The sequence below is a fragment of the Eubalaena glacialis genome, chromosome 20, assembly GCF_028564815.1.
Source record: "Eubalaena glacialis isolate mEubGla1 chromosome 20, mEubGla1.1.hap2.+ XY, whole genome shotgun sequence".
Lineage (NCBI taxonomy): Eukaryota > Metazoa > Chordata > Mammalia > Artiodactyla > Balaenidae > Eubalaena > Eubalaena glacialis.
The window spans coordinates 23,537,385-23,557,422 of NC_083735.1; the positions used below are offsets into that span (position 1 = coordinate 23,537,385).

General features: G+C 35.2%; 1 protein-coding gene across 1 annotated transcript in view; it reads left to right on the forward strand.

Moving 5' to 3' along the window:
* Nucleotides 1–20,038, forward strand: part of TNKS (tankyrase) — a 179,374-nt gene that overhangs the window by 111,013 nt on the left and 48,323 nt on the right. The window contains exons 7-11 of the mRNA XM_061177564.1: nt 580–646; nt 945–1,131; nt 5,491–5,612; nt 7,070–7,161; nt 7,254–7,332. Of these exons, the coding sequence (XP_061033547.1) occupies nt 580–646; nt 945–1,131; nt 5,491–5,612; nt 7,070–7,161; nt 7,254–7,332 (547 nt within the window). The remainder of the gene's footprint in view (nt 1–579; nt 647–944; nt 1,132–5,490; nt 5,613–7,069; nt 7,162–7,253; nt 7,333–20,038) is intronic.

Below are 20,038 nucleotides of genomic sequence, written 5' to 3' on the forward strand. Positions count from 1 at the left end.
TTCTGTGCCACGTGAATGGTGTGCCCATAGTGTAGGGGCACAAATGCCTGATGCTCTTGTAAATCTCTTTTCCCTTGTGCATGTCTGAAAGCAGATGGTGTACAGTAGGTGAGTCCTCAAGATAAGTACACCACAAAAAAGAGGGTCTTTGACTCATGCAGAATGATACTCGGATATGCAAGTTGTAATAGTTTGGATGTTGAATTCTTGTGCTGGAAATTACCATGAAAGTGAAATAAAATGGTAGGAATATTTCAATTCACTATCGTTAACATGTATTTTCTATAAATACTTACTATATAAAGCATGCGATTTTCAATTAGTACATGCACTTCTTCCTTTTACCGAAATGCTTTTCTAATTGGTGCTTTGATCATTATATTTAATGACATACATAAAACAAGATAAATACAAAAGGTTGAGCATTAGTTATGCTTTGTATTCTCTTATTAAATACTTTAAAATATTTTAAACATAATGGTACTAGGATTTATTAGATTTTGTTTCTTAGCACTTCTTGGATAAATGACTCTAAGTTCTTTGAAATTTCAGTATTTTAATTGGCCTTTTTCCATTTAGTGGACTTGTTCCTCTTCATAATGCATGTTCATATGGACATTACGAAGTCACAGAACTGCTACTAAAGGTAAGAGAAATTAAAAATATTGAATATTATTTGCTTTTTTTTTTTTAACTCATCATGAGTTTTCATGGGGGTTTTTTGCCAAGATTTTTAAGATAATAAAATTGGTTTTTTTTAATGTTCACCATTGCCTTAAAATTTTTAAATTATTCAGCTTATTTTAAACTGTTTTGTAAAAGCTGAAATTAAAGCAATTGTTGACATTTCAGAGTTATAACTGAAATTTACAGTCAAATAAACGAGTTTTATTTGATCCAGTGAAATGATTACTGACCTATAACTTTTTTTTTTCTCAATTCAGCATGGAGCTTGTGTTAATGCTATGGATCTCTGGCAGTTTACCCCACTCCATGAGGCTGCTTCCAAGAATCGTGTAGAGGTCTGCTCTTTGTTACTTAGTCATGGTGCCGATCCCACTTTAGTCAACTGCCATGGCAAAAGTGCCGTGGATATGGCTCCAACGCCTGAGCTCCGGGAAAGATTGACTTGTATGTATTTATATCCTAAAGTCAACATCTCTAGTTGTAAATTGTAATATCTTTCTTTTTTTTAATATTAATTAATTTATTTGGTTGCGTCAGGTCTTAGTTGCGGCTCGCCAGCTCCTTAGTTGCAGCACGTGGGCTCTTTAGTTGTGGCATGCATACGGGATCTAGTTCCCTGACCAGGGATTGAACCCGGGCCCCCTGCATTGGGAGTGCGGGGTCTTAACCACTGTTCCACCAGGGAAGTCCCTAGAATATCTTATTTTTGTTATTAGGGCTGTTGTTTTGTCTAACTTAGATAATAGACTTATATTCTTACATGTTCACTAGTTTATTATCCTCTTTTCTTATCATTACTTTTCTTTTTGAATTCTACAGGAATCTCACATACATATACTATATTTATTTTGTGTTTATTCAAGCCTAATTCTAATTCATGTGTTAAGTAAGGCTCTTTTTTTTTTTTTTAAGACAAAAGAGGATGAGTCCATCAATAACCATCTATTGAATACCTACTATGTGCCAGGAACTTGAAATATAGCAGTGTACAAACCAGAAAAAAATCTCTAAGCTCATAGAGGTTATATTCTTGTGCTATTGGTAGTAATAGATGATATCTAACATTATGGAGTACTCACTGTTTCCCAAGCCCTGCAAGTTGCACATTCATGTTTTTATTTATGTGTGTTATAGCCCAAGTGCAATCACTTGCCCAAATTTAAATAAGATAATTTTTATGATTTGGTGGAAGTAATCTTCTCAGATACTGATACATATTACCTATGTTTACATATGCATGTTTTTAAATAAACTTTTTGTTTTAGAATAGTTTTAGATTTACATAAAACTTAACAAAAATAGTACAGAGAGTTCTTGTATACCCTATACCCAGTTTCCCCTATAAACATCTTATATTAATATGGTACATTTGTCAAAATAATGAACAAATACTGATACATTATTAATTAAAGGCTGTACTCTATTCAGATTTCCTTGTTTTTTTACTGCAAGTCCTTTTTCTGTTCCAGGATCCCATTCAGGATACCACATTACATTTAGTTGTCATATCGAATACTGAGATATATTTAATTCTATATGTGGGCATTACAGGTTTAAATTAAAGTAGGCGTTACCTAATTTTTAATTTGTCCCATGGTTGATATTCTCTTACATCTAGGATTCTAAGAATCAGATAATTAGATTTAAACACCTGAGAAAACCTTTAAATGATAATTTAAGAAAAAGGCATAGTCAAAATGAAAACATCATTTAAGTTTAAACAGATTGTAAATTAGTTTATGTTAAAACAGGAAGAGTTCCTTGCAGTTTTGATCTTGTTTAAATGGAAATTTAAACCTATTTTGGTACCGGAACAGATGACATCTACTAGATTACAGGCCAGCACAAACCAGATTATAACTGGGCAGATGTCTTAGCAATGAATCCTTGTAGAAGTGCATTTATTCTCTCTCCCACTCATATGACTCTTGCCATATGTTATCTTGCATTATATAGTTCATTTTTCTATGTGATGTTCTGTCTCCCCAGTGAAGTTTAAATTCTTAGAAAGACCTTTGGTTTTATTATTCTGTCTTCTTAGCACCTACACAATGCCTTGTTACCTAATAAAAATGAGTTGATGGTAATTGTGCTTGGGCCTGTATCTGCCTACCCCCAACTTAGCACAGTGCATTGTGCATGCTGTGTGCCCAGCAGGTTTATTGAATTGAATTTAACTTAACTCAAAATTTATTTTTTACATCTTTTTCTAATTTCTTTCTTTTAGTTTTATACGCTGGCCTCAGCTTTATCACCATGTCACCATTTGACTTCTTTTTTCCCTTGAGTCATTTTGTAAATTATGAGTACTGTTATGGGTTTTTACGTTGTATTTCACTGGTCTACCTGATTCCACTGTAAACATTAAGATTTAACCTTAATTTGTATAGTTTTGTAAAGGAAGAAGTTCCCTGATTAGAGTACTTTGCAACCTTCTCAGTATCTCCTTTATTTTATTAAATAAGATTCTACCAAGGAATTATCTGAAGGAAAGGATTTAACAAAGCTGGAACTTTTCTAACCAGTTTTCATCCTCATGCTCACTGCTTTATAGTAGGCAACCACAATGACAGAATTCTTTTTAAGAAAATTATACAGGAAACAAAAACAATATTTTGATCATACCCATGTTTACAGCATTTTCATTACACACATTTTTTTGCTCTTTCTTGTTTACTTTTTTACTTGTTTTCATGAAGCCAATTGAACACCATAGTGTGGGTTCTGCACACACTGGAGCTGAAAATACTAAAAGTAGCTTTTATTCTTGTTTCAAAATGCATTTAGAAAGAGAGACTTTCAAGGCATTTTATAAATATTAAGTTTTCAGGGCAATTGGGATTTCTGAAGTTTCAAAGGCCTGTACTTTGAAGAATTTAGCAGTGATAAAGTACCACTAAACAAGAGGTTATATAAAAATGTTTTTTCCCCAAACCTGCCATGACTTATTTTGTAAATATTCAGCATTCATGCAGCAAATACTTATTGGCTACCTACTGTATGCCAAGCACTGTGCTAGGTGATGGGACTACCGTAGCAGATAAGACAGTGTGATAAGCCCTGTGATATACAGCTAAAGGCAAGTACAAAGGACTTCATAAGAAGGAATCCTAATGGGGAACAACAGAAAGGCTTATCCAAGTATCTGAACTGAGACCTTGAGTGACGAGTAGTAGTTAATAAGACGCGAGTATGTGCACGCATGTGTCTCTGTGTGTGTCTCTCTTTTTAAAATTTCCTTCCTTTTAATTAATTGATTAATTAATTTATTTATTCATGTATTTAGGCTGCATCAGGTCTTAGTTGTGGCACGCGGGATCTTTCATCGCGGCGGGTGGGCTCTTTGCTGCGGCGTGCGGGCTTCTCTCCAGTTGTGGCACGTGGCCTCCAGAGCATGTGGGCTCTGTAGTTGTGGTGTGCGGGCTTAGTTGCCCCGCAGCATGTGGGATCTTAGTTCCCCGACCAGGGATCGAACCCACATCCTCTGCATTGGAAGGTGGAGCCTTAACCACTGGACCACCAGGGAAGTCCCTCTTCCTGTCTTTTGAAGAAGAGGAGAAAGTGACATGGGGCCCTCAAAGGAAAGGGAGAAAGGAAAAGAGAAAGAATTCAGCCAAGTGACTCAGCTTTGCTGTGCACCTGAAACTATCACAACATTGTTAATCAGCTATACTCCAATATAAAATAAAAAGTTAAAAAAAAAAAAGCTAAGAGATACTGTCAATACTTTATGCCTGATAATATCAAATATTTATATGAAATGGGCAAATACCTAGAAAAAAAATCTTACTTTAAAAAAAAAAAAAAAGAATTCAGTACCAGGCAGATGCAAAGGCAGGCCTGGAATTAATGTAACATATTAGGTCACACATCATTTATATATTTTTAGAACAATTTTCAGCTTTTTGTTAATAAGTAGTCATATCAAAATACAATCCAACCTTGTAAAATAGAAAATAAGATGATTTGCTTTTAATAAGTAAGAGTGGTAGATTCTTACTTATGCAATTAATTTAGAAATGGCTTTTTAAAAATCTCTTACTTGCTTATACAAATAATAAATAAACATTAACTGTTCTTTGAAAATTTTTCAGACTCTGGCACTTCCCACATAATTCAGTTCTTCCCTTCTCTGTGTCAAGACATAATCACTATTAATATTTTGGTGAATATTTCTCTAAATGTCTTTTTTATATCATTAGTTATATTTAGTTATGGTGGCAGTAGAAGTAGTAACAGTACCAAAAAAAGGGGTCAGCCTATCCTCCTCATTTGCTACTTGAATTTTCATTTAATAATATATACTTTCATGTCCGTATATATATAGATCTGTCTTTTTGTTTAAGAGTTATAAAGTATTCCAGTGTATAAGCGTTCACAAATTATTTAACTGGTTTCTATTTGGTGAACGTTTAGGTTGCTTGTTTTAAAACTTTGCTGGAGTGAGTATCTTTATGAACTCTGAGTAGAAAATAGTCTTATTTCAAAATTTTTCATTAACCTACACCCTCATCCTTCGCACCTTTATCATCATATTGTCATGTTGTTGCTGTTGCTAAAATAGAGGAATGTGTAAAATTAATAATTTTTCATGTATGGACACCAAGGGGGGAAAACTGCGGTGGGGTGGGGATGGTGGTGTGCTGAATTGGGTGATTGGGATTGACATGTATACACTGATGTGTATAAAATTGATGACTGATTAAAAAAAAAAATTAATAATTTTTCTACTTTATTTATAATCATGCTAACGAGTTTTATAGATTTTAAATATTTATATGTCAACCATTATTTCATTAACAGATGAATTTAAAGGTCATTCTTTACTACAAGCAGCCAGAGAAGCAGACCTAGCGAAAGTTAAAAAAACACTTGCTTTGGAAATCATTAATTTCAAACAACCACAGTCTCATGAAACTGCACTGGTAAGATCTTATTGTTAATCCATTCCTTGGGTCTGTAATAGTCGTGTAAATGCAAAATACGATTTTCATTTCAGAAACATTAAGGTAACTTTAGTATCTGAAGTGCCAGGAATTTGCATTTTAATATTGGTTGCGTTGATTTTTAAATTTGGTTAGGGAGATAATTGCTTTCATGGATGAGAGAATAGACATTGGCTCAACCTTAATCTGAAAATTATTTTTACTTTTGTCTTTACCCAACCATATTATAACAAATGTACTTTTGTGGCCAGTGCTCTCATGAAATACAAGATGTGATTTTTCTCTATAGAATCTTCTTTTTCTTGTGGTTGCTAGATAAATACTGTCTTTGCTTTCTATCAACGATTAAATTATTTTCAAAGATACTTGCATCATCCTTTTGAGCAATTGTAGTCAAAGAATTGTTATATTCATTATAGAAAAATGGTAAGGTTAGGAATTTTTTTGTTCCAGACTGTACAAATTGTTTTTAAAACTATTCATGTTTTTTCTTCTAATGTACTTTCAGAAAGATTGTTCTGTTTTCCTTGTCATTGACCACATTAAGTTTCAGGTATAGGGCTGGTTGGATTACACCTGAATTCAGAATTTAAGCATAAGTGATGCTTCTATCACAGACCTCTAAATCTGCTTCAGTTAACATTCTTTATATCTGGCACAAAAGGGTCAAACTGTAGGCAGTACCTGCTAAAAACAACATTATAAGAGTTACCAAACCAAAATAGGCCAACTGTATGTATGCTCAGAATATGGCTCTCATGCTGGGGTTTAGATGCATTCAAGCTACACAGCATTTCTGCCAGGAGACACTCAAAGCCACAGAATGAACCTGACCTGCTTTTTTAGAGTGTTCATTCTATTCATTAGTACGTAGTTTTCTTACTTTTTCAGTTTTAATACAAACATGAATATAAAATGAAGTTGAATGCAAAAGTTGTATAAATAGAGGATAAAACATAAAATTTCTGAGAATACTTCTCCCTCTAAGCTCCTTCAAGTCTGTTACCTTCTTACCTGTCCCTGGGCGTATGGACTTATTCTCCTGTAGTGCTAGGAGTACCTCTGGGAAAGAGCTTGAGAAATATTGATCTATGTGGCTGACAGCCTACTGAAGGATTGAGTAATTCAGTTATAGATATCTGCAGCTTTGGAGAGGCAGTATTCTGATACCTTCAAGTAAATATATACTGGATAATTACTTATTGGCTAAAGGGAAAGAAACGAAGTCTCTAACTGAGAGTATAATTTCACCTTGGTTTAAAGGCTTATGTTTTATACTCCCAGTGTATTTAGGAGGAATTTTGGTCATCTCCATAATGTTAAAATATATGTTTTGAGATAATAGTGTTTTAAATAGTCAGCAGGTGCTATTCAATTCAGAAATCTATTTTTACATAGAAGTTTATTTTATTCACTTGGTTTTCTTTACTTTACAGCACTGTGCTGTGGCCTCCCTGCATCCCAAACGCAAACAAGTGACAGAATTGTTACTTAGAAAAGGAGCAAATGTTAATGAAAAAAATAAAGAGTAAGTGCAGTTGCAGAAGGAGTTGCTCACTTCTTAAAGGGCAAGTGTGGTACAGGTTAGGAGATTACCTTTTCCTTTCCTCCTCTCCATAGTTTCATGACGCCCCTGCACGTTGCAGCAGAAAGGGCCCACAATGATGTCATGGAAGTTCTACATAAACATGGAGCAAAGGTAAGGCTCATGCCTGAGATAAGGTGCCAACCTTGGCATTGAGTAGCTAGCTGCACTTAAGACTATTCCTCTTCTCTCTGATTCTCCGGAAGAAATTAATCTTATAAAGGACTGTTAGCATGTATTTGAATTCATAGGTTCTCCTTTAAAGCTGGTTTAAATCTTGTTACTAATAGAGATAATTACCTGTGTTTTATATTGTACTTTACTATCATTCTTCTATAAAGCAATAAATGTGGCTATGGTCTTATCATTTGAAATACATTTCAGCTTTACATTGTTTTACCTTAATACTGGAATTGATATATTTTGGTAGTCAACATCAATTATGGTTTATCAGAAAGTAATTTATGTAAATGATAGGTAAAATATTGCTACCTATTTTAAAGAACATTTGTTCCTTCAAACTGGTAATGATAATAATTCTCTCAAATAACCTTAATATAAAGAAATAAAATTTTAATAACCATTTTTTTTGGCATTGTCTGAGTGACATTATCTGCAACTCCATGACTCCATAAATTGCTTGAGGAAAGTTTGCTTGAAGGAAGCAAACTGGTTGTTTTTCGGAAGTACTTGAACTTGCAGATTTTTAAATCCTCAAGAGTGAATACTTTAAAGCAGGAGTCCCCAAAGTAGGGTGCAGACACTCTATGGAACATACAAGATGAGCCATTGGGCGTAGGAAAAAAATATTAGAATTTTGATTTATTAAAATAGTAATTTATTTACGAATGAAGAATTTAAGATCTACAGTAAGTCCCCTACGTACAAACAAGTTCTGTTCCAAGAGCATGTTCGTAAGTCTAATTTGTTAAGTCCAACAAAGTTAGCCTAGGTACCCAACTAACACAATCGGCTGTATAGTGCTGTACTGTAATAGGTTTATAATCCTTTTCACACAAGTAACACATAAAAAACAAACAAAAAATAAAGAAAACATTTGTAATCTTACAGTACAGTACCTTGAAAAGTACAGTAGTACAGTACAACCGCTGGTGCTTCTTAGGTAGTACCAGCTACATCACCACTGCTTTTTATGCTTGCTTCCAGACATCCTGGGCTTGAAATAATGATACTGTACTACTGTACTCTATACAGTACTTTAAAGTATACAAAAGCACAACCACTTGTAGAGGATGCATGCATGTAACAATGTATGCCAGACATGTGAACTAACTTACATGATTGGACATGGGAACGCACGTTCGCATCTTTGGAAGTTCACAACTTGAAGGTTTATATGTAGGGGACTTACTGTACTAATATTTCATACATAGACTGATGCTGGCACTCTCATTATGTCCATGTGTCAGCCTCTCTGAGTCATGTCAGAGCCCAAGGTGTTTCGTGAGGAAGAACACGAGTTGTGTTGGGGGGGGATTGACCGTGATACACTCACTCGTCTGCTCACTTTCAGCACTTTGTGACACATTGCACTTTACATGAGTAGATTTATGGATATTATCCTAAATGGTAGAATCTTGATAAATACCGTTGTTGAAAATCAGAGGGAATGACCATGACAGTCTTATAGCATAAAAAGTTTATCTGGCTATTTCATGAATCAGGATTTTCAGGTTGACATACTTAGTTGTTGTGCCTTTTTTTTTTTTTTTTAATGAAAATAAGGGAGTTCAAAATTTGCTGATAGTTCTATGGTGACAGATGACTATTACTTGTATGTAGGTACATTTTTTTTTAAAGAGAAACATAATCAGAACCTTAAAGGTGAAAGTTATATATTTTAGAGTGAATGAGAAAGTAACTTCTCTTTAAAAGGAACTTTAACAGATGAAGAGGACATTTTGAAAATAGATTTTTAGAAAATATCCACTGTTTTGTGATTTTGTTGCCAAAAAATGATGTATATTTATCACCCATCTGTCATATCTATATAATTTAAAAACTGGGCAACAGGATTTTCTAACCTGTTTTAAAGTTTTTGGTTTTTTTTAAAATTTGTGTTCAGGTAGTTTTTGAACCTATTAAAAATATTTTAATGCAACACCTCATAATAAGTTTGCAAGAATCAAGAAAAATGTAATTTTACTAGCAGAATTCAGTTAAAGCCTTAGCATAATTAGTAAATTACATTAGAAAATAAGCATTGTGATTTAGAAGGCTTTGCTAACAATGCACTTTTTCCAGTGGCACTACATATCTATGTGAAATCTTTTTAGCTAATCTAGCCAATGGGACCAACTATTGAAAATGAACTTAGAATCAGACCCTCAAATCTACAACATAATTTTTATAAGATTTTTTAAAGTTTTTTTTAATTGAGCCAAATGATATTCTGTATGACTAATAATTTAAAATTTTTTTAAATTTTTAATTGTTTCATCTCTTTCCCATCCTTTGTAATTTTTTTTGTATAAATTTTATATATGTTTATTATGTATTAGTTTAGCCCTGCTTGGTTATAATTTACAAATGTACATAAATGTATACTGAGATGGTTCTTAAAACATTTTTTTACTCCTAAGGTGCATGATCCAAAAAAATTTGTATATCCTTGCTTTAAAAGGACAGTTGATGTTTTTAATTGAACAGTCAGGATGAGCTGGAATGAAAGGAACAGAGTTCTACAGATTTATTACCTATTTTCAGGGTACAACTACTGCACTGTTACATAAATAATGTCTTGTTGTTCTATCAAGCAAAATAATAAGCTAAGTAGGCTTTCTGCTACACTTAAGAGCATGGTATGTTTATCATTTACCTATTTTTAAAAATATCTTATGGCATTTATAATGTTCTTGAACAACCATGAATAATGCCCTTCATTTTGGGAAAGTATCTATTTGTTGTCTCCTATGAGTCATTTTGTTTCCTGAAGGTTCAATGAGAAATAACATTATTTTATATAACCTATCCTAGTCAGCATTACTCTAGGTCTGTGGTTCTAAATCTTTTTTCTGCCCTTCATGTTCACAGTACATTCTCATCAATAAGGTCGCAATTCATCAGTGGGGCATGTATAATTTTAACCGCCCTGCCAGTGATGTAGAATGCCTTTTAGACTAGTATATCTTCCCTAGTCCTTCCACTTCAGTTCAACAAAATTGAGAACTTCTGTGACTCGGCACTTTAAATGGGAAAAAAAATCATATTTAATCAGGGTTAGGAACAAATAGATACAAATTTCCATCCTAGCATTCACTCATTTCCCGGTCCCAAGACAGACTGCTATCCCTCAGGGCTAGTTTATCTGGTGACTAATGCATTAGTAAAAGCTCCCTGTGAAGACCCAACGTAGCTACTGTTGGGCCCTAATGTTTGCTTGCCTAGTGTTCCTTCTGGGGAACTTGTGGTTTCAATTTGATTTTTGAAGGACTCATTGTTTCCATTTGATTCTAAAAGCACCTTCTGGACAAGCAGCCCCACTCCTGAGTTAGGATTCAGCCCTCTTACGCTGCTTCTTCCATTCTGCTGTCTTCCCCTCCTCGTGATGAACCTAGTTCTCAAGCTAAGACTACTAAATCAGAAAAGGCAGAGAATTTGGTAGGGAGATCTAATGCCATTAACTAATTTGTCTTACTTAGACAGATAGAACTTAGTAATATTTATATAAGCCAAAGCATTCTTTTGTGTAAAACTTGGTAATAAATACAAAGTTCAGGTTCACTCTGCAAGTTAAGCATATTGTGTATGTAACAGACAGATATAGTTTTCAGTTTAGAATCTTCCACTTTCTAGTTTTATGACCGTGGACTTAATTTCTCTGAACCTCAGTTGACTCATTGGTGATATGTGGGTATTAATACCTCCCCCACAAGGGTGGTTTTTTGTTCGTTTGTTTTTTTTTTTGGTAAAAATTAAATGAGCTTATATATATATGTATGTTGTATAGTACGTGGCATACAAACAATACTTTGATTACTAGTAAGTATGAGCATTGTATTTTTTTCTGTATTCGTCTTTTCAAACTTATATACTATATATTTCCCTTAATTATCTAAATTTTATTTAAGACATGTATATAATTCCTTTATAATTTGTTTTGATCCACTAGCTCAACATTGAGTTGTAAAATGATAAAGATTGTGTGCTGGATACTGTGGGAAATAGTTTGGAAGTTAAGGCAGTTACCAAACTTGAAGCTAATCCTGAACCAATTTAGTGGCATCAGTAATGAAAAAGGAAGAGAAAGACGAAAGCCATTTGGAAAGACTAATTGGGTGCTGGAATAGACTTAGAAAATGGTGGTACTTGGAAATGAATTGGGTGCTGGAATAAACTTAGAAAATGGTGGTACAATTAAGGAAGTAAGAAAGCTAGAAAGAAATACTGGTGTCCTATGTCTTGGTAATGATTTTGTACTTGGAGTTAATATGATAGAGGGACATTAAATAAAACTAGTGGTTGGAAATATAGCACTAGAGTATGAAAGAGAGTTTAGGATTAGAAAGATCTACTGGGAAGCCATTGACATAGTGATCATACATTGTGGGAATGAGGAAGGTTCCTGGTAGAGAATATGGAGAGATGAGTTGAGAGTCAAGGAATAACCTTTGAGGATTACTCATGTTTGTGGAACAGTAGTGGGAAGAGGAAACTGAAAGGCTTATCATGGTGTCTACTGAGTGCAACGGAGTGTGAAGAAGGAACAGGTGATTAGTGCTGCAGAGAGAAACCAAGGTAGACGATCCATTTAATTTGGCAATTTTCACATAAGGGCCTTGGTAGCTTTTGAAGGAAGTGTTCCAAAGATATAGAGGTAGAAAGTTGTATTAGTTAGGGTCTTGGCAATAAATAGCACACTCAAAGTGGGTAATTTGAGGAAAGTTTAATAAAGGAATTATATACAAAGGTGTGGGCAAGGTTTAGGAAATCAACAAGGGATGAGGTAGTACCAGCAGCAAGTGGGAGCTATCATCATCCTGGGCCTGAAGGGGCAAGGAACAGGGGAGCTATATAGAGCAGGCCACCTGACAGCATCTGTAGCCTTTGGTAAAGGCTATATCTAATCCATACTCCTCAGTCTTCTCCTTCCCACCAGTCCCCTTGTCATTACTTCCCACTGGCCACATACAGCGAAAAGTTAAAGACCAAAAGAGCCCATTGATGTGATCCATACATGTGATTTTCCCAGGACACAGAGCAGGGTGGAGGGTGGATGTGGGTCCAGGGAGGCAAGCAGGCAATATTTAGCAAAAGGACAGAAAACAAATGACTCTTAAGGAAAGGATGGTTATAAGAAAATGGGGTTATTAACCAACTTTTTTGAGAAATCCACTTTTATAGGAGCAAACTTCTGTATCTTAAAAAATTAATAATTATCTCTACCAACCCCCTGCTTCACAAGATTACTGTAAAGCCTAAATGGGAAAGACATGAAGATTTTATCCTTTTTTCTTTATTATTGTTAATGTACCCTGGCATTCTGCATTCTATTGCTTCTGCCTTGTTTGCTATCATTATTAAGTACAACCTAAGCCCCAATTGCATACGGTATTATTAATACCGCAGATACAAAAGGTTTAATTCAGAAGTGCTTTTTTTTCATACATGAAAGCACTGCTATTTTGTCATTAGTGAGCATCTGTTAAATGTGTGAAACATGAAAACTTTTTTTTGATGTTCGTATGTCTTAATTTGACAGATTTATTTATAATGTATGTAAGAAGAAATTGTGTCAATAGTCATTGGCATTTAATGGGCTTATTTCTCATATTGAGAGTGATCAAGAGCTTTGCTCACTTGGGAGAAATGTGTTAGCTTATTTTAAGGATTTTATTAATGCTCTTCTAGAGGTGGATTGATAAGCAGATTCTATTAGCCCAAAGGTGTTAAAGTGCTTTTAAAGATATAGATCCAAAGTAGCTTTTATAGTTCAAATAATATCTGAGGTTTGATCATATCAAAATAAAGTCCAAAGGGGCCAGTGTCTCAGAGACATTTTAGTTACTGTTCAGTTAGATCGACTGAATCTAGATTAGACATAAGTAGAAATCTGTTTTATACTTATTTATATACATGCCTGCTTAGTAATTCTATGAGATAACCATGTGGTTAAGAGCTGGAACAACAAGTTTGGAAACTGTTACCTTGGCTGCCATTCTCTCTCTGTGTCTGTCTCTCTCTTTCTGAGATTGTGTGGCTTTCTTTTCTCTGCTAGTCTTTGTTCATCTGCTTCATTCTTCTTTTTATAGACTATATTTTTCTGTTTTACTTCTCTATGGCCCAAATATGGTCTTTGCAGCCCCTACGTTATAAGCCTTTGGCTTAAAAATACACCATCTGCAGCTGCCATCTCTCCCAAGTCTCAGGGATGAGAAAGGGAGCGTATGAATAAGACTTCAGTTTGTTCAGCACAGCCATGGGATTGGCACCTCGAGTCTAATCAGCTATGCTCTCTGCAACTTATTTCTCTGACAGTTAGGGCATGTGGGCAAGGTAAGTACCCCTTTAAGAAAGCAAAGAAAGTATGCACCATTATAATATAATATACCTCTTTTCAGAGAACTTGATTGTTCCTTTTAAAATTCCATTGAATGTTGAAGGTTTACAAATAATAATACTCAAGTTTGGCTAGTGAACATTAATCTAGTTTCATGTTTCTCAAATTATATTAAAATTTAACTTCTTAGACAAATTCCATACTCTGGTGGGTTCATAACACATTAAAGGATTAAAAACCTATTAGAGTAAAATATTGATTACTGTAGCAGAATTCTAGCTAAGAATTAAATTTGTGGTTATTTTGTTTATTTCATTCCTCACAGGAGATACTTTTAACTGTGTGTATCCCACTGTGGATAACGATGGCCTGTAAATATCTGTAAAAACAAATTATACTTTTATTATAGATAAAGTGAATCAGTTTTTTTCAATATTAAACAATTCTATCAACACAGGCATTTAACTTTTTTCCCTCCAAATTTCTAGAGGAAGAAGAAATGCATGGTTTTTGGTTAGAGAATAGTTTGATAGTCTCTAATGTTTGTTCAGTATACAGAGTAGTATGTTGAAAACGGTATTCTTTATCATCAGAATTTACTAATTTGTCATTCTTTTGAGCCCTCCATTTACCAACCATTTTCAAACAGCCGGTGTGCAAGGTATTGCACTTGTTACTATGAGGTATATAGGAAGTTTGAATTTGATAAAGATTCTTTATCTTAAGGGACTTAAAATCTAAAAATAGTCTTGTCTAACACAGTCTACTTGAATATCTGTTATACAGATTGGAAAGTACAGGTAGATTGCTATTCAGAGGAAAGACCAATTACTTCTGTTAGTGGTGGCAGGCTAGGGGAAAGAATGGAGAAATTCCATGAAGAAAATAGAATTTAAGCTAAGAATGTCCAAGAATTAGATATATAGAAATAGACAAAATACAAAGAATACATTTTAAATAATGACTCAATCAGGAAAGCAAAGGAGTTTTTTAGTCAGAAGTTATGATTAGTTAGTTCAGTAGGTGGAGTAATAGGTAGTCCATGGGGGATGGTGAAAATTTGAAAAGATATGCTGGAAGAAGGTCTTGCTGGTCTCAGCTGGAGAGCTTTGGTTTGTTCTCATGGTACTTGGAGAGCCACTGGAAATTTTGAATAGGCAGACGGCATGAACAAATCCTGCTTCAGGAAGATAGATAACGTCCTAGGAAACTACTTTCTCTTAGAAAACCAATTACAGAAATCTGTAGACTCAAGGTATATGTATAATATTTGGCATAATCATTTAGCAGTATTCAACAAAATTAGCTTTTTAAGATTTTTATAAAAAGGGATGATGTCGAGTTAATGTTTCTTTTTTTTTTTTTAAGAAATCTCCATTTTAATTAATTAATTTATTTATTTATGGCTGTGTTGGGTCTTCGTTTCTGTGTGAGGGCTTTCTCTAGTTGCGGCAAGTGGGGGCCACTCTTCATCGCGGTGCGCGGACCTCTCACTATTGCGGCCTCTCTTGTTGCGGAGCACAGGCTCCAGATGCGCAAGCTCAGTAGTTGTGGCTCACGGGCCCAGCCGCTCCGTGGCTTGTGGGATCTTCCCAGACCAGGGCTCGAACCCATGTCCCCTGCATTGGCAGGCAGATTGTCAACCACTGCATCACCAGGGAAGCCCCGAGTTAATGTTTCTTACCTTCAAGCTAAAAAGATTACAGTATGCCTGCCACCTACCTGTTCCCTAGGTTGTAGTCTCTGTCTACCAGGGCGTAGACCTGTTTCAGATTCCTGTCTTTATCCTTCTATTGTAGATTTTATTAATGCCTGTTAGTTTTGTTTTTAACTATTGTTTGCTTTTAATTTCAAAGTATCCTGATTTGGGCAGAAAAAAAAAATTGTCACTCTAGCTAAAATAATATAGAGACTGTTTTCAACTCTCAGATTACTTGAAATCAGGTTTAGTTTGGGATGTACGTATGTTCATAGTTAACGTAAAATTATAATGTGAGTCTACATGCCTAAGTACAGAAATGTCACAGAACAATTCATGATGAATTACCAAATGAGTGATGTGGACAATGATAGCTGAAGTTTAGGCGAGAGGTGAACTCAGCCTCATAGTTAGCTGTTGAGACTAAGCTGTTCACACTGATTTTTGAAAGAGTCCCCTTAACCATTTCCTTATAGTCTGCTTGCTGGTTTCTAAAACTGTTTTTGGCATTTTTTAATCATAATTTTATATCCTATACATTTCAGGCCCATACCATTGTGGTTTTATATCATTTTATCAAATTATCCTCTTTAGGAAAGTCATTCTTACTATTCAAATAGAAATAAAGATACATACCTCAGCTTGTTATCTCCAGATACAAAAAAAAAAGAATGTTTGTCTTTAAAACTGCCAGACATCTGTTATTATTCTCACACCTTCTGAATTTGTATCTTAAGCCAGTTCTAACCATTAATTACCACAGTTGAGGTGTAACACATTAAGTATAACATTTTTCTTATTTGAGGCAATTTCTGTACTTAAGAGAAAATAGATCTCTTTAGTGCTGAATGCTAAGCGTCTTTGAAGACATCCTCTATCATATCCTTGTGGTGGAGATTGGGATAGAGGAAAATAGAACTGTGTCTTAAAAAAGACTTCATTAGTCCCAACATTCCCGAATTTCTTCAGTAAGTATGCTGGTAATTCCAAATAATACATATATATTAAGAATTAAAGTTGTATCTATTTAAAATATGAAGAATAAATTAATGCTGCTGTATATAAAATCAATCTGTCAAATAAATTTTTTAGGTTGAAAACAAAACTCATGGACAGCAATACATATACATAGCTGTATAACTTGAAAGTTCTTAGAAGATTCCTTGTGAGCGGCAATGTCATTTATTTGGTTAGCTCAGTTTGAATGACCATTTAGGCACTTAATTATATGTATAATACTAGACTATATATTTGTTTTGTCTCTCTGCTTTTTAAGAGTTTGACTCATATATAAAGAATATTTTGAATGTTGTTGAGCCTAAGTTTTTTCCCTGAGTGAAGAATTATCACAGCGTGAGTCACAGTCATCAAAGGCAAGAGGACGAAGAACAGTGTTGTGTCAGAGATATTCTAGCTTCTGGACTATATTCTGTACTTGAGTTGGCCCTTTTTTTTCAGTGTTTCCAGCATTGATTTTGTGGATGACCTGCACAGGTCATTTAATCTTTTCCTGTTATTTCTCCACCAATAGAGTGAATTATTGTCATTTACCATTTATGTAACTTACAGAATGGTGGAGATTAGAGTAATAAATCCAAACTTAGGAGAACTCCCTTTAAACAGTGAGAGTTCCCTACAATTCTCTGGGATCACAACAAAATAAAATTATACTGGCTCCAATATATCACCCTTCTTCACTGTGAAACTGAACTAGGGCAGCAACACAAACCCTGCCAGGTGACTCATTTAAAAAATCGGGGGACGGGGATTGATCTCTAGTCATATCACATAGTTACTGCTGCCCTCCAGGAATAAATTTATCACACACATTTTGTACTTCTGTGCCTTGAACCACTTCAGAATATTTGGAGGAAAAAATTAGATTGCTCACTTTATAGAGAGCCCTGATTCTATCCCATGACTGACTGATAAATAAAGGTAGAACCTTAAGGGTGTTGATCAAGTTAGATATGAGAGGGAGTTAGGGACCTTGATTTTTCTTTTTTCAATTTTGAGTCAATTTAAAGATCTGTAATGACTCAAGCAGAGAGTCGATTTCCCATCCAGTAATCATTTTTCAGTAAATGTGTTCTTAAAAGTCCACGTAGTAAATATTTTAGGCTTTGTGGGCCAAGAGACAAAATAGAGGATTTTATGTAGGTACTTATATAGCCATTTAAAATGTAACCATTTAAAAATGTAAAAACCATTCTTAGCTTGCAGGCCACACAAAACCAGTAGGTTGGAGCTGGCCCGCAGATCAAAGCTTGCCAAGTCCTTCCGTAGAGCTCTGTTTTGTTCAGATAGAGGAACTTGAGGGTCTGAGACAGCTCTGGTGATCTCATCTCGTCCTTACTAGTGCCTGGTAAAGGCATGGGCCCACAAACCATCTCTGGCCCCAACCATAAGGAAATGTTCGCTGAGAAAGGTTTCTTCTCTTTTAAAATAGATGTCGGCAACTTCCCTTTTGGCCTTGGTTGAGACTGCCTGGCGCTGGTGCAGCACGGCTGCCGCAGTCATCTTAATGACCTGAGACGGGCAAGCCCGGAGCCCTGAGACCAGGGAATTGGAGAAATTTCTGACATTTGCTTCTAGCGAGGAATAATTCTTCTTCACAAAAACACTTACAGAATATCTGTTTAATATTTCCCTATTATTGATTGTCGTTCTTTCTAAGTGGGTTGTACAAAGTCTCACCAAATTTTTCTAGTTTCTTTTTTTTATTAAGATTTTTTTTTTTTTGATGTGGGCCATTCTTTAAAAGTCTTTATTGAATTTGTTACAGTATTGCTTCTGTTTTATGTTTTGGTTTTTTGGCCACGAGGCATGTGGGATCTTAGCTCCCTGACCAGGGATTGAACCTGCCCCCCCTGCATTGGAAGGCGAAGTCTTAACTGCTGGACCCCCAAGGAAGTCCCTCTAGTTTCTTTATTCTACTTATTTCCATGGAATGAGTGCTTCTATTATATTATTCGCTGATACTTTTCTATGACTTCTTGTAGTGCTTCAGCTTTGTTGTCAGATGAAGCACTCCACTGGATATTCTTTTGTTGCTGTGAAACTATTTCAAATTTGAGGGAAGAATTATTTCATAAGGAAAAATATATACATTTACTAAAGCAAAGAATTTTGTGTTACACTGGTCTCTCTTGTACTTTAGGGTAGAGGGAAGAGTTACATTTAAGGTTAAGTCATAGTCTCTGCTTTTAAGTAGCTTACAATTTACATGTAGCATCTAATATTAGCAAGTGCTTAGTAAATGGTAGTTGCATCCCTTCCTTATATTAGTGAGTGGTGATTTTTGCTCAGTATTTCACTCCATGAGTGCATGTCCCAGAATGAGTAAGAGGTGGAAGAAGTGAATCTGCAGTGTTCTATATTACGCTCAGTTCCACCATGCATATTAATAGAGAGAACCGCTTCTTACACATAGTGTGTTGTTAATGTTTAAAAGTACTGTCTGTATTTTATCTGGTGTTCAGTTGATCTGCTTAGACACTGGAAGTGAAACTGGCTGGTGTTGGATTTACTGAGAAACTTTACATCTGTCTCTACCATTGCATTGCTAAGGTATCTTCAAGGATAATGTTAGCCAAAGGCAAATTTTACCTTTCACGATGACTTTAGAAACTAACACCTTCAGAAAATGGGGCTCCAGGGTAATCTAATAAAGCTGGAGCATAGCAGGCCTATCAGATTGTGATGAAAAAATATAGTGGAAAGAGAGGTAGGAGAGGTGGTGTAAAAGTAAATTACAGATGGTCTTTAATGACATGCTGAAGGATTCAAGTTTATGTGAAGGCACTGAAGAGTCACTGAGTTTGGGCTGAGGAATAACTTGGTAAGATCTGTATTTCAGAGTAGTAGTTCTGAAACTATGTTCCCATGATTTAATGAGCTGGATTATGGATTTCCATCACTATAATTGAATAATTTAGTGGGTGTCTTATCCAATTTCCAGAAAAATGTTAATGATTAGACTGTTCTTAAAGTTTTTCTCCTGTGATGAGGACATAACAGAAATATTCACAGAAAAATTCAAGAAGTTTATTTTGACCACTTGTGTTTTCCATTAATACATGCTAATGGCTATGCTTTTATGTTGTTTATGTATAAACAGTCATTTTTCTGCTGGCAAATGTGATATAATTAAATTTGTCAGCATTTCATGGTGAATCTTGTGAACACCATTAAGAATTTATTGACTCCCCCTTGTGAGAGCACCAGAATCACAACTAGCTGCTGGACAATCATCGACAGGAAGACGCTGGAACTCACCAAAAAAGATACCCCAAATACAAATAGAAAGGAGAAGCCACAATGAGACGGTAGGAGGGTCACAATCACAGTAAAATCAAATCCCGTAACTGCTGGGTGGGTGACTCACAGACTGGAGAACACTTATACCACAGAAGTCCACCCACTGGAGTGAAGGTTCTGAGCCCCACGTCAGGCTTCCCAACCTGGGGGTCTGGCAAGAGGAGGAGGAATTCCTAGAGAATCAAACTTTGAAGGCTAGTAGGATTTGATTGCAGGACTTCGACAGGACTGGGGGAAACAGAGACTCCACTCTTGGAGGGCGCACACAAAGTAGTGTGGGC